Source organism: Mytilus edulis, chromosome 9 (assembly GCF_963676685.1).
Source record: "Mytilus edulis chromosome 9, xbMytEdul2.2, whole genome shotgun sequence".
Lineage (NCBI taxonomy): Eukaryota > Metazoa > Mollusca > Bivalvia > Mytilida > Mytilidae > Mytilus > Mytilus edulis.
This window is the reverse complement of record NC_092352.1, coordinates 47,243,553-47,256,573: the sequence shown is the minus strand read 5'-3', so window position 1 is coordinate 47,256,573 and position 13,021 is coordinate 47,243,553. Positions and strand designations below refer to the sequence as shown.

At 33.0% G+C, this 13,021-nt stretch overlaps 2 protein-coding genes across 5 annotated transcripts; both read left to right on the top strand.

Annotated features, from left to right (window-relative positions):
- The first annotated feature begins 2,057 nt into the window (after positions 1–2,057).
- LOC139488503 (uncharacterized) lies at positions 2,058–12,051 on the top strand. Of its 4 annotated transcripts, none has more exons than XR_011656018.1 (4): positions 2,058–2,454; positions 3,002–3,068; positions 3,330–3,545; positions 11,845–12,051. XR_011656018.1 is itself a non-coding variant. In XM_071274188.1 (4 exons), the coding sequence occupies exons 1-3, from the start codon at positions 10,489–10,491 to the stop codon at positions 11,571–11,573; spliced, it is 453 nt and encodes a 150-aa protein (XP_071130289.1). In that variant the 5' UTR covers positions 10,461–10,488; the 3' UTR covers positions 11,574–11,580; positions 11,845–12,051. The 4 variants fall into 4 exon arrangements, 1 of the variants encoding a protein (XP_071130289.1); XR_011656016.1 differs by lacking the exon at positions 11,845–12,051 and adding an exon at positions 3,815–4,042 and having other exon boundaries at positions 2,072–2,454; XM_071274188.1 differs by lacking the exons at positions 2,058–2,454; positions 3,002–3,068; positions 3,330–3,545 and adding exons at positions 10,461–10,662; positions 10,926–10,992; positions 11,362–11,580.
- Positions 6,237–7,837, top strand: LOC139488502 (uncharacterized). Its single transcript, XM_071274187.1, has 4 exons — positions 6,237–6,445; positions 6,710–6,776; positions 7,146–7,364; positions 7,628–7,837. Exons 1-3 carry the CDS (start codon positions 6,272–6,274, stop codon positions 7,355–7,357), a joined length of 453 nt encoding a protein of 150 aa, XP_071130288.1. The 5' UTR covers positions 6,237–6,271; the 3' UTR covers positions 7,358–7,364; positions 7,628–7,837.
- Positions 12,052–13,021: the final 970 nt, after the last annotated feature.

Genomic DNA, 13,021 nt, shown 5'->3' with positions numbered 1-13,021 from the left:
CGCCTAATAGTTTGACCTCTTTTTCATATTTTGTTTCGTCACCTGCCAGATCAAATGTAATGTTTTTGCCTATTGGTTTTTTTTTTTTTTTTGCCAATTGCCAAAGCTTGAAATTTGATTGGAAGTGCATAACTGTCTTTTCCATGTGTGGAAATAACTGTGTTTATATCTCTTTTTGCGTAAGAAAGTGTTTTGTCGTCAACATAATTGTAAAGTTAACTGTGGTAAAAGATATCGTTTAAGAAAATATGGAAAAGTATAGGACCAAGAGTACAAACCTTGTGGTACTCCTGTGCACATATTTTGCCAATAACTCTGAATAGAGCCAACTCGAAAACACTGTTTCCTATTAGATAAGTATTTTTTTATCAGTTCTAAAGAAGGAGTTGAGAGACCATAAGCTTCAAGCTTAAGCAGCGGAATATCGTGAGGATGACTGTCGAACGCATAAACGGAAGAGGTATATTATCGAACGCATTAACGGAAGAGGTATTGTTACGGTTTAGGGTATAAGCTGTAGGTTTGTACATACGACTGTTTCAGGCTACTCAGTAAACACTCTATTCTATTTTCGCGTTCGTCGTTTACTGTTAGCCAACGCGTATACAAAGACATTTAATGAACATTGTGGATACTTATATATTGTTATTGTATGTAAATATTGTTATAGTAAGGTCTCTGGGAATAATAGTATAGAGTTCGTCTTCATTGTTTGACCACGGGGGGTCCCCTGACTGAATGACTGTTCCCATCTTCTGTTTACCCTTATTTTACACGTTCCCGCTTTATTACCTTGTTATTTTATTAGCGTTAGGCATATATATTGTAACCGGGGCCCATACATGCTAAGAGTAAGCTTAGATAAGTCCCGTTTGTCCATTTCCCGACTCGACAGAATGTCAACATTCCGATCGCCGCCATTTGCATCACTATGTTTATTGACGTCAGTGACCTAATGACCTGAGATCAGCATCCAATCAGCATAACGTAATTTGCCCACATTCTCCATAGGGGCACGAGACGTTGGTGGGACAGAGATATAAAAGCAAGTGCACAACAGTCTTCAGATAGACTGCGTCCCGCTACCAGGGCAGTCACTCCTGATACCAAGGAACTTACCAAGGCAAACCAAAAGTGCCGCAGTCGATGCAATACATGTACCTTGCTATTGCATGCATCCCCGTTGAATAAATGGACCAAACCATAATTGACCTAGATATTTTACTACGTTTACTACGATGTTGACAAACGATTAACGTACCGAAAAGGGGGTCTCTGTATATTTTATTAAATGTTCTATTGGGTTTTCATGTGATTTATACTTGGAATAGTATTGAATGTTTTGTATATAATAAATTGTGAAGCTTTATTAATCTTGTTATCTGTTGTACATGTAATTAGTAAGTCAATGTTAATGAGTTTCTGTGCTACCATATTTAGACCAGTGCCTTAACTGTTTTGCCAGCTACGCTACCATAGTCTTGATCATTTTGCCAGCTACGCTACCAGTATAACTTAGTTTGTAACTCGACACCAGAGTTGACAGCTCTATATTAGAATTTACCAAGAATATAATAACCAGGGTTATAACCTCGTAGTAATAACTTTTACTTTTGGGACACCCCCGTCCCGTAACAGTATATTACAGAAGCCTATTTGGGCTCACTTAGCTTAATTGCAGGAATCGTTTGATAGAAAATACGACAAAAAGATTTGATAAACATAGATAAAAAAAATTAATCTGCCAAACTAGTCCTTGTGAGCTTAATCTGTAATTGATCAATGAACTATTAAACATAGGGCAGTGATTATTCTGTAATAAATTATGCTGTTAGTTTTCGCAATTGAATTTTTTCATATTTTTTATAGTCGACTATACGGTATGTTTAGTCTTTTTTTTTATTAATTAAATTTAAGAAAAGAAAAAATCATATATAACTATTAAGACAAGAGAAAGATACTATTGCAACATTCAAAATATATAAGACGAAGAGGAAATGGCAACGCCATGGCTAAAAAACTAAAGACTTACTAATATATATATATATAAAAAAGAAAGTCCACAAAACGCTACAAAAAAACTGAAGACTGAGCACCGCAAACCCATTCGAAACTGATGGTGTGTATTGAAAGTGTCAGCAGATTCTTCGCCAATATAGCTTTAAAATCTTTGCTTTATTGAGAACTAAAATTTATATTCTAATATATATAGCATTAGTACTTCATGAAAATTGGTCGTGTCTAAGTATCTGCCTTCATACAGTGATGCTTTGGCGCGGTGATCAGATGACTCTTTTTAAAAGACGTCACAATTCCTAATTGTTACCAAGGACGACGTTTCACAGTTCTGAGAGTCATCTGGATTGTTTGCTTGACATCAGCGTGATTGAGCTCAGAGGATTGTTGTATATTGTTCCTGATTTTGCTTCTTTTTTAAATAAGAATTACGCCAACGTAAGTAGAGTCTTTACTGATCTCAATACATAGATGTAAAACAGTTGACAATGCAATACCAACATATCTGAAGGCAAACAAAAATAAATAACACGGATTTTGTTTCTTCTTCAAAATCAAACTCCCCGGCAGTTCCAGTTCCGATCCGCATACGGGTCCGAATACTACACTACATGGCAGTGATTGATTGATGGAGTAAAGGAAAATAGTTCCGGAACGGAAACGATCACTGTACGGAGTTAGCTTCAAAATAACAAAAACAAATCAGAAGAAGTCATGAGAAATGCCTAGTTTAATCTGTTGATGGTACTAGAACTTTTCGATACATTTCTATCATACATTCTCGGTTGTTTATTGCGGTCCAGATTTCAAATTGTAGTTGATATATTAGCAGGTTACAGACGAATAACGGTGAAAAATATTATTTTAATATTGGAGGATACTATTTTAAGTAAGGATGACATATAGGTTTCTTAGAGATACACTTGTTTTTGATATCCTTTAATTTCTATGGTTGGAATGTTTAATGTTTGCCTCTTGTTTTCAGATGATTGTTTTCGCTATGCAGATTTTTGCAGGAGCTATTGAGATGTATAAATGGCTCAACACAGAAGGTATTAAATATTCTTTTTTTTATTCTATTTTATAATAGTTATCAAAAATATTATTATCTTAATAAAGAAAAACACTGGGATAATTGTGTTATATAAAATAAAGTATTAATTTACTTTCGTACAGTCAGAAACGTAACTATAGGTCCGTTTTCCCTAAAAATGATTAGAAACATTGTTCAACTTGTCAAAAGAACTTTTTAAAGAATTATATTCTGGTGTAGATAACAACTAATAAAACATTGTTTTACACATTTTTTTCAGAACCAGTTGCCGTTGTTAATGACACAAATGTTGACATTCATGACACAAATGATGAAAATCATGATACAAAAACTGAGAATCTTCCATCTACATCCGGCGACACGACTGACACGGTTGTCAAACCCAACAAACAGAATAACAACAAAGCTGAACCTAAAACCAATAAAAGTAATGGCTTTGGTGGAATGAAGAAAGGATTTCTTCTTTAAAGTTTAGGTATGAGTTTAGATATTTACTTTCTTTAAAATACAATTGTCATATAATTGTAGTATGTTTCATCTGATGATAGTATTTATTTGCATAGAGTTAAGCGTTGACGAAATCAAAAACTAGATGATAATGACAGTAACAAAAAAATGTAATGGACTCTAATTGGAGGTGGGTTTTTTTAAAAGCGTATTTCTGAATTTAAAATTATCAGTAATATTGTATTTTAATGTATTTGTTTTATATATTTTAATACATTCTCATTTTTTGTTCAACAGGTCTCAGTTTTGATATACTATACGAAGTTGGCATGCCGTTTGAAGGTTTACCCAAGTCACAAATGGCGAACGGACATTTCCTGTGATTGTGCTGGTGAACGGGTGCCAGTAGAAAGAAGCTACTGCGGGCTGGCCAAGCGTATGCATGGACCCGGTCAATGGCGTTGTCTTTAAAGTGTATATAGGAAAATGATTAGTTATTTGAATAAAAGATGAAACCTAATATAATTCTTGTAATTTGTCTGTAACAAGAGAATGCTTGATTTTTTATTATTTGATAGTCGGTGTATTTATTTTCTCAATTATCCGTTTTTATAAGTTCTCCTCAAGCATGCATGCATATTTTTATTACACGACCATCTGAAAATTTCGAAAGAACTATATCCTCGCAATATCATTTTGCTTATTCTGTGACGTGAGGTGAAAGATACAGTCGCAAAGGGATATGCAAACTCATAATAGGACTATCTAACTTGTGATGACTTGTGTCTGGTCCTTTTTGTTTCAAAATATATATTTAAAAACAAATAAAAATTGTTTAAATCGAAAAACTCGTAAGTTGAAAATAAATTGACAACGCCAAGGCCAAAAAAAACCCTCCCAAACCAAAAGAAAAACCCAACAGTATAAAAAAAACACAACATAAAAAACAAAAGACTGAGCAACACGAACACCACTGAAAATTATGAGTGATCTCAGGTGCTCCGGGAGGGCTAATATATCTTGCTCAGCATGCTGCACCAGTCCTGTTGCTCATATAAGAACAAATCAGGTTTTAGATTTAATTCGGTGGATCACATGTGTGGTTACAACAAGCGAAACATATGCGTTGAGAGTTATTCCATATCGGTTGAGCCATGAAATTGGACCCAAACTGTAATTTGGCACATGCATGTAGTTTTATAAAATGTACAAAAAAAATAAACTTCGTAAGTAATATTTCTTTGAACAAAAACTTTAACCTTATACTGGACGAACGAACAACGGAACGAAGGAACAGATTGAGAGACACACTCATAAGCCGAAAAAAAAATCCCTCTACTTTATATCATGGGCTGGTAAAAATACAAAAAAAACTGTAACTTGAAAATGGACAGTAAAATTGAATTCGTATAAATTAAATTCATTTGATTTATTGTATGTGAATGACCTCAAGTTTTTAAAAGTTGATCTGAATAAAGCAGAGCCTTTTCTTACTTTTTGGTAAAACATTGCTGCAATTGTTGCCTTTTATTCTTTTATCAAACATTTTATGAGGACCTCTTGTTTCTGGCAACTTTCTTCTTTTGCAATCTAATTAAAATACTACATATGCAGTATAACGTAATCAGAGATCAATATTTTAATCAGATTGCTTCTTTTGCATATAACACTAAGTTTGTGTTAAACGTTCAATACTCATGGTAGGTAAGGCTGTTCTGCGAGAAAATGTTCTGTGCTGGCAATTTGGACTCGAAGGTTGCTGGTGAGTCTTGATTTTTTACCGGTGGGTTTGTTTGTCAGCTCCAAATAAAACAAACAGTTTGTTGCTGAATTGCTTTACATACCTTTTTATTGTAAGAGTCGTGTGTACATTTGAAAACGCTGAAATTGTCTTGATAATATGCTGTTGATGAGAAAAATGTTCTGGATTTGTGCTGGTTCTTTGCTCTTTGGTTTTGAGTTAAAAGTGGCAAGTATCCCGGATCATTGATACAGAAAATGTGTTTAAATGATAGAAAAGACAGCTAGCGTTCATTTGACGGCTACATTATTTTAAATATATTTCGTATATTGTCAATGTTGTAATAAGAAAATATGCATATAACTGGCAGAGACATGATATAGCAGAGACGCGTTGACAAATTATGATACATGTATCTCATTTAATTGTCACGTCTTCTTTTACATATTGATAAGTAATAAAATAAAACAAGAATGTGCTCCAAGTACACGGATGCCCCATCCGCACTATCATTTTCCATGTTCAGTGGACCGTCAAAGTGGAATAAAATCTCTAATTTGGCATTCAAATTATAAAGATTATATCATAGGGAACATGTTTACTAAGTTTCAAGTTGATTTTACTTCAACTTCATCAAAAACTACCTCGACCAAAAACTTTAATCTGAAGCGGGACAGACGGACGGACGGGCGCACAGACCAGAAAACATAATGCCCATAAATGGGGCATAAAAAATCTACAAATATTTTAACATAGTTGTAATCGTCGATTTATTTATTATGGAGACTCATTTATTTTCTATGAATTAAAGTTTTACCTTTTTTGTGCTTTTTGCTACATAATCTTGAAAACCATAATAACAAAAAAGAAAGATATTTTGAACAGCAAAAAAAAATAAATTAGTAAGACCCGATCGAGATCTAAAAATATGCCAATATTGGCCAAAATCATTAGTCTACTCCTTTTGAGTAGGATAGAGCAAAATTTTAATAGTAAAACTGATTAAAAATATAATGGTTACTTTCGAACTGGGATGTTTTCTTGTAAAAAGACGTCACAATTCCTTATTGTTACCAAGGACGACGTTTCACAGTTCTGAGAGTCATCTGAATTGTTTGCCTGCCACCAGCGTGACTTGTATCTTTTTCCAGAATTTTCTGCTATCTTTTACCCCGAATTACGTCAATGTAAGTAAATGCTTGACCGAATGTACAAACATCATGCATCATTGCGTTTTTATACGGTAATTTAGTACTATAAAATGAAAAGTAACTTAATAAAAGCGTTTTAATTACTCTTTAATATAGTGTGGTCAGTAGGTTGTAATTTTTTTCTTCTTCAAAAACGTTAACATAAATTTTATTTCAGTATATTTGGTAGAAAAAAGAATTAAACAGAAGACGCCTATAGTTGGTTTTTTTTTAAATGCACTTTATGTTTTATGTTTTTAGATGATTGTTTTCGCTATGCAGCTTTTCGCAGGAGCCATGGAAATGTACAAATGGCTTAATACAGAAGGTATTAAATGTTTCTTATTTATCAAAAGGGTAAACTTTTTAACGAAAGAAAAAAATGAGATTATCCTTATGTAGAATGATTTTCAATTCCCTATTAAGTTTTAAAAATGTAATTCGTGACTGAACGAAAGCTAATAGTCTCCGGCATACTCTAGAATAAGTTTAAAATTTATTCAATCATGTCGAATTTTTAATTTAGCACATATGATTTGTGGGCGTCTGTTTTTGGTATTGGTACTTTATCGGTCATTGTTGGATAATGTTAAATAGGAAAATATTAAAAAACATTTCCACAGATTAAAAAAATCAAGAATCATATGCCTGTGTAGACAACAACTTATAAAACATTGTTATACACATTTTGTTTTAGAACCAGTTGTCATTGTAAATGAGAAAACAGCTGAGATCCAAGAAACTTCAAACAGCACTGACGAACAGAACCTTCCGTCTACATCCAGTGGCAACAATGACACGGTTGTCAAATCTAATACAAAGAACACTGACAATGCTGAAAACAAAGCTGAACCTAAAACCAATAAAAGTAATGGCTTTGGCGGAATGAAGAAAGGATTTCTTCTCTAAAGTTAAGGTATGGATAACAATTTTATTATTCTTCAAAAGGGAAATATTATTGACATACAATTTCTGAAACCTCTTTGGATAATGATATCTAATTGAAAAAGATGTGAAAAAAATAAAACTATGTGTATATAAAATGAAGGAAACGCTAGTCTAAAGGTGTCTTTTTATATAGTTTTTCTCAAAGCGTATTTCTATTTTTTCTATTTAGAGAAAGTGTACTTCAATGATGTTGTTTTATGTTTTAATATTTTCCTTATTTATGTTCGACAGGTTTACACATATATACTAAACCAAGATGTCATATGTTAAAGATGAACAGACATTTCCTGTTCCTGTGGTTTGTGTTGGTGTACAGGGGCCAGTAGATTGAAGCTACTTTACGGCAGGGCTTGCCAAGTGGAACCAGTTAATTCAGACTGTCATGTCACTTAAAAAGTATAAGTGTAAATATCTTATTTAAATAAATGCTGAAAACAAAAATGATTTCTTATATATTATCTATTATCTGTAAAACTTACAACTACTCTAGAGGTTAATAATATACAAAGGACTGTTCCAACTTATATAATTGTGCTAGATTGTCATTTGTTGATGGCCGGTGTATTCCTCCTAAAAGTTTCTGCTGAAATATGACTTAGAACAGGAATATGCAGGATGTGGTGGGGTTTTAAAAGGTATGTTCTAGTTCAACCTTTCATAACTTAAGACCGTTGTTGAAGAGCACACCATAAGAGCAAACTGTCCAAATCAGTTGCAATTGGCTTAATCCAAGCGATCGGTACGAAGAACAAAAACAAACATAAATTAAAGCAATTGTAGACACAAATCACCGATATAAGCGTATTTGCAGTTACTGAAAGCAAGTTCATGCAAGGCCAATAACTTATAGGAAGATGTTGAATGTGTCAAAGATACATGTACAACAACCCGATCAAACAGCAGACAATTATTCAACATTGTAAATATTTTAATGTTATTAAGTTTAACTTCTTTAACTTGGAATACAAAAAACTGACGGCAGAACCGCAGTGACTGGATTTTGAAGGTCGTTTTCTTCCAGTGCCACGGACTATTATTGATTTCATTTTACTTTTCTTTCCAATCATCTCATGTAACATTATTTGTCTTATGATAAAAGAAATGTTCACAGAAACAAAAAACAAAAAAAAAAGCATTCAAACAAACAATATATTAATAACACAGATTTTAATCTGGATATGGGGCATAAAAAATATCGTTGTTTGATTAAAGACCGCGAATTGGACCCGATATTGAACTGTCACAGCAGAGACAGAAATATTTGTATTATCGTTATAAGAGTAACAAGAGACTTAACTTAAAGTCCAGTGGCAAATAGTTCATATTAACAATGACAAGCACATACTTATAATCAATCAAATTTGCAAGTTATGCGAATGATTGATCGAAATGATGGCCAAGAAATCTCTAATCGAATCTCGGTATGTCGAATAGATAGTGATGAAGCTTTCAACAGGCCGCTAAAGACCCGTCAAAAAGTTCTTAAAGGGCGTGGTGCTCTCCCTGCATTAAGTATCAGATGAAATATCCCCATTCAGAAAAATGCAGATTCACACAGACCGTACAGCCAAACAGATTTTCCTTTATAGCATGGGTTTCACTGGCCGATAGTTTTATAAAATGTACAAAAAAATAAACATCGTATTATATTTCTTTGAACAAAAACTTTAACCTTATACTGGACGAACGAACAACCGAACGAAGGAACAGATTGAGAGACACACTCATAAGCCGAAAAAAAATCCCTCTACTTTATATCATGAGCTGGTAAAAATACAAAAAGAATATAACTTGAAAATGGACAGTAAAATTGAATTCGTATAAATTGAATTCATTTGATTTATTGTCTGTGAATGACCTCAAGTTTTTAAAAGTTGATCTGGATAAAGCAGAGCCTTTTCTTACTTTTTGGTAAAACATTGCTGCAATTGTTGCCTTTTATTCTTTTATCAAACATTTTATGAGGACCTCTTGTTTCTGGCAACTTTCTTCTTTTGCATATAGCACTCAGTTTGTGTAAAACGTTCAATACTCACGGTAGTGCCGTAAGGCTGTTCTGCGAGAAAATGTTCTGTGCTGGCAATTTGAACCGAAGGGTGCTGGTGTCTTGATTTTGTACCGATGGGTTTGTTTGTCAGCTCCAAATAAAACAAACAGTTTGTTGCTGAATTGCTTTACATACCTTTTTATTGTAAGAGTCGTGTGTACATTTGAAAACGCTGAAATTGTCTTGATAATATGCTGTTGATGAGAAAAATGTTCTGGATTTGTGCTGGTTCTTTGCTCTTTGGTTTTGAGTTAAAAGTGGCAAGTATCCCGGATCATTGATACAGAAAATGTGTTTAAATGATAGAAAAGACAGCTAGCGTTCATTTGACGGCTACATTATTTTAAATATATTTCGTATATTGTCAATGTTGTAATAAGAAAATATGCATATAACTGGCAGAGACATGATATAGCAGAGACGCGTTGACAAATTATGATACATGTATCTCATTTAATTGTCACGTCTTCTTTTACATATTGATAAGTAATAAAATAAAACAAGAATGTGCTCCAAGTACACGGATGCCCCATCCGCACTATCATTTTCCATGTTCAGTGGACCGTCAAAGTGGAATAAAATCTCTAATTTGGCATTCAAATTATAAAGATTATATCATAGGGAACATGTTTACTAAGTTTCAAGTTGATTTTACTTCAACTTCATCAAAAACTACCTCGACCAAAAACTTTAATCTGAAGCGGGACAGACGGACGGACGGGCGCACAGACCAGAAAACATAATGCCCATAAATGGGGCATAAAAAATCTACAAATATTTTAACATAGTTGTAATCGTCGATTTATTTATTATGGAGACTCATTTATTTTCTATGAATTAAAGTTTTACCTTTTTTGTGCTTTTTGCTACATAATCTTGAAAACCATAATAACAAAAAAGAAAGATATTTTGAACAGCAAAAAAAAATAAATTAGTAAGACCCGATCGAGATCTAAAAATATGCCAATATTGGCCAAAATCATTAGTCTACTCCTTTTGAGTAGGATAGAGCAAAATTTTAATAGTAAAACTGATTAAAAATATAATGGTTACTTTCGAACTGGGATGCTTTCTTGTAAAAAGACGTCACAATTCCTTATTGTTACCAAGGACGACGTTTCACAGTTCTGAGAGTCATCTGAATTGTTTGCCTGCCACCAGCGTGACTTGTATCTTTTTCCAGAATTTTCTGCTATCTTTTACCCCGAATAACGTCAATGTAAGTAAATGCTTGACCGAATGTACAAACATCATGCATCATTGCGTTTTTATACGGTAATTTAGTACTATAAAATGAAAAGTAACTTAATAAAAGCGTTTTAATAACTCTTTAATATAGTGTGGTCAGTAGGTTGTAATCTTTTTCTTCTTCAAAAACGTTAACATAAATTTTATTTCAGTATATTTGGTAGAAAAAAGAATTAAACAGAAGACGCCTATAGTTGGTTTTTTTTAAATGCACTTTATGTTTTATGTTTTTAGATGATTGTTTTCGCTATGCAGCTTTTCGCAGGAGCCATGGAAATGTACAAATGGCTTAATACAGAAGGTATTAAATGTTTCTTATTTATCAAAAGGGTAAACTTTTTAACGAAAGAAAAAAATGAGATTATCCTTATGTAGAATGATTTTCAATTCCCTATTAAGTTTTAAAAATGTAATTCGTGACTGAACGAAAGCTAATAGTCTCCGGCATACTCTAGAATAAGTTTAAAATTTATTCAATCATGTCGAATTTTTAATTTAGCACATATGATTTGTGGGCGTCTGTTTTTGGTATTGGTACTTTATCGGTGATTGTTGGATAATGTTAAATAGGAAAATATTAAAAAACATTTCCACAGATTAAAAAAATCAAGAATCATATGCCTGTGTAGACAACAACTTATAAAACATTGTTATACACATTTTGTTTTAGAACCAGTTGTCATTGTAAATGAGAAAACAGCTGAGATCCAACAAACTTCAAACAGCACTGACGAACAGAACCTTCCGTCTACATCCAGTGGCAACAATGACACGGTTGTCAAATCTAATACAAAGAACACTGACAATGCTGAAAACAAAGCTGAACCTAAAACCAATAAAAGTAATGGCTTTGGCGGAATGAAGAAAGGATTTCTTCTTTAAAGTTAAGGTATGGATAACAATTTTATTATTCTTCAAAAAGGAAATATTATTGACATACAATTTTTGAAACCTTCTTCGGATAATGATATCTAACTGAAAAAGATGTGAAGAAAATAAAACTATGTGTATATAAAATGAAGAAAACGCTAGTCTAAAGGTGTCTTTTTATATAGTTTTTCTCAAAGCGTATTTCTATTTTTTCTATTTAGAGAAAGTGTACTTCAATGATGTTGTTTTATGTTTTAATATTTTCCTTATTTATGTTCGACAGGTTTACATATATACTAAACCAAGATGTCATATGTGAAAGATGAACAGACATTTCCTGTTCCTGTGGTTTGTGTTGCTGTACAGGGGCAAGTAGATTGAAGCTACTTTATGACAGGGCTTGCCAAGTGGAACCAGTTAATTCAGACTGTCATGTCACTATAAAAGTATTAGTGTAATATCTTATTTAAATAAATGCTGAAAACAAAAATGATTTCTTATATATTATCTATTATCTGTAATACAACTACTCCAGAGGTTAATTATACACAAAGGACTGTTCCAACTTATATAATTGTGCTAGATTGTCATTGGTTGATGGCCGGTGTATTCCTCTTAAAAGTTTTTGCTCAAATATGACTTGGAACAGGAATATATTAGGATGTGGTGGGGTTTAAAAGGTATGTTCAAGTTCAACCTTTCATAACTTAAGACCGTTGTTGAAGAGCACACCATAAGAACAGGACCGTTACTAAATTGAGGCACATGAGGCTGTTAAAAATCCCCCCCTGAAAAAACTGAAACAAAAGATTATCTTCATATCAAATTGTTTTCACGGAAAGTGTCTTTCAAGACGCAAGTTCTCTTCACTCTTTGGTGTCGCCCCTGCATGTTTTTTGTTATCCATGTTTCTATTTTCCTGTTAGTTTTCAGAGTTGATGGTCAATTGTTTGTACTTCTGTGTCCCGGGTTTGTCTTTTGTTCATTTATTGTCTTACTTTATGACTATAGTCTGAGTGTTGATTTTCATTTGTAAACGTAATTTAGCAATGTTACATAAAATTGAGAATGGAAATGGGGAATGTGCCAAAGAGACAACAACCCGACCATAGAAAAAAACAACAGCAGAAGTCCACCGATGTCCAGACATTGTGCGAGAAAATATTTTAAAAATATACGATGCTAGTAAGACACAAAAAAAAAATGGTCCTTTCTGTATGGATAATTGATATCAAAGAATACAAAACAGTTTTTTTGTAAATAAAACTAGATAGCTGACATGGTTTGAATTAAAGTAAGGTCACCTATTACCCGGTATCAAATGATTTGGAAAAGAAAAAAACAACAAGGAAAAAATACAAATGATCAATAGTCAAAGTTTTTGTTCCTGTTCTTCATCTTGATAGTTGCTGGAGGGTCTTCAACAATACTTTGAGAGAATCATAATACCGTAAAACAAA

Excerpts from the sequence above, each read along its gene's own strand:
- LOC139488503 (XM_071274188.1), top strand. The coding sequence starts at position 10,489 with ATGGTTACTTTCGAACTGGGATGCTTTCTTGTAAAAAGACGTCACAAT. Across the intron at positions 10,663-10,925 it reads TTACCCCGAATAACGTCAAT|ATGATTGTTTTCGCTATGCA; the intron begins GTAAGTAAATGC and ends TTATGTTTTTAG. Across the intron at positions 10,993-11,361 it reads CAAATGGCTTAATACAGAAG|AACCAGTTGTCATTGTAAAT; the intron begins GTATTAAATGTT and ends ATTTTGTTTTAG.
- LOC139488502 (XM_071274187.1), top strand. The coding sequence starts at position 6,272 with ATGGTTACTTTCGAACTGGGATGTTTTCTTGTAAAAAGACGTCACAAT. Across the intron at positions 6,446-6,709 it reads TTACCCCGAATTACGTCAAT|ATGATTGTTTTCGCTATGCA; the intron begins GTAAGTAAATGC and ends TTATGTTTTTAG. Across the intron at positions 6,777-7,145 it reads CAAATGGCTTAATACAGAAG|AACCAGTTGTCATTGTAAAT; the intron begins GTATTAAATGTT and ends ATTTTGTTTTAG.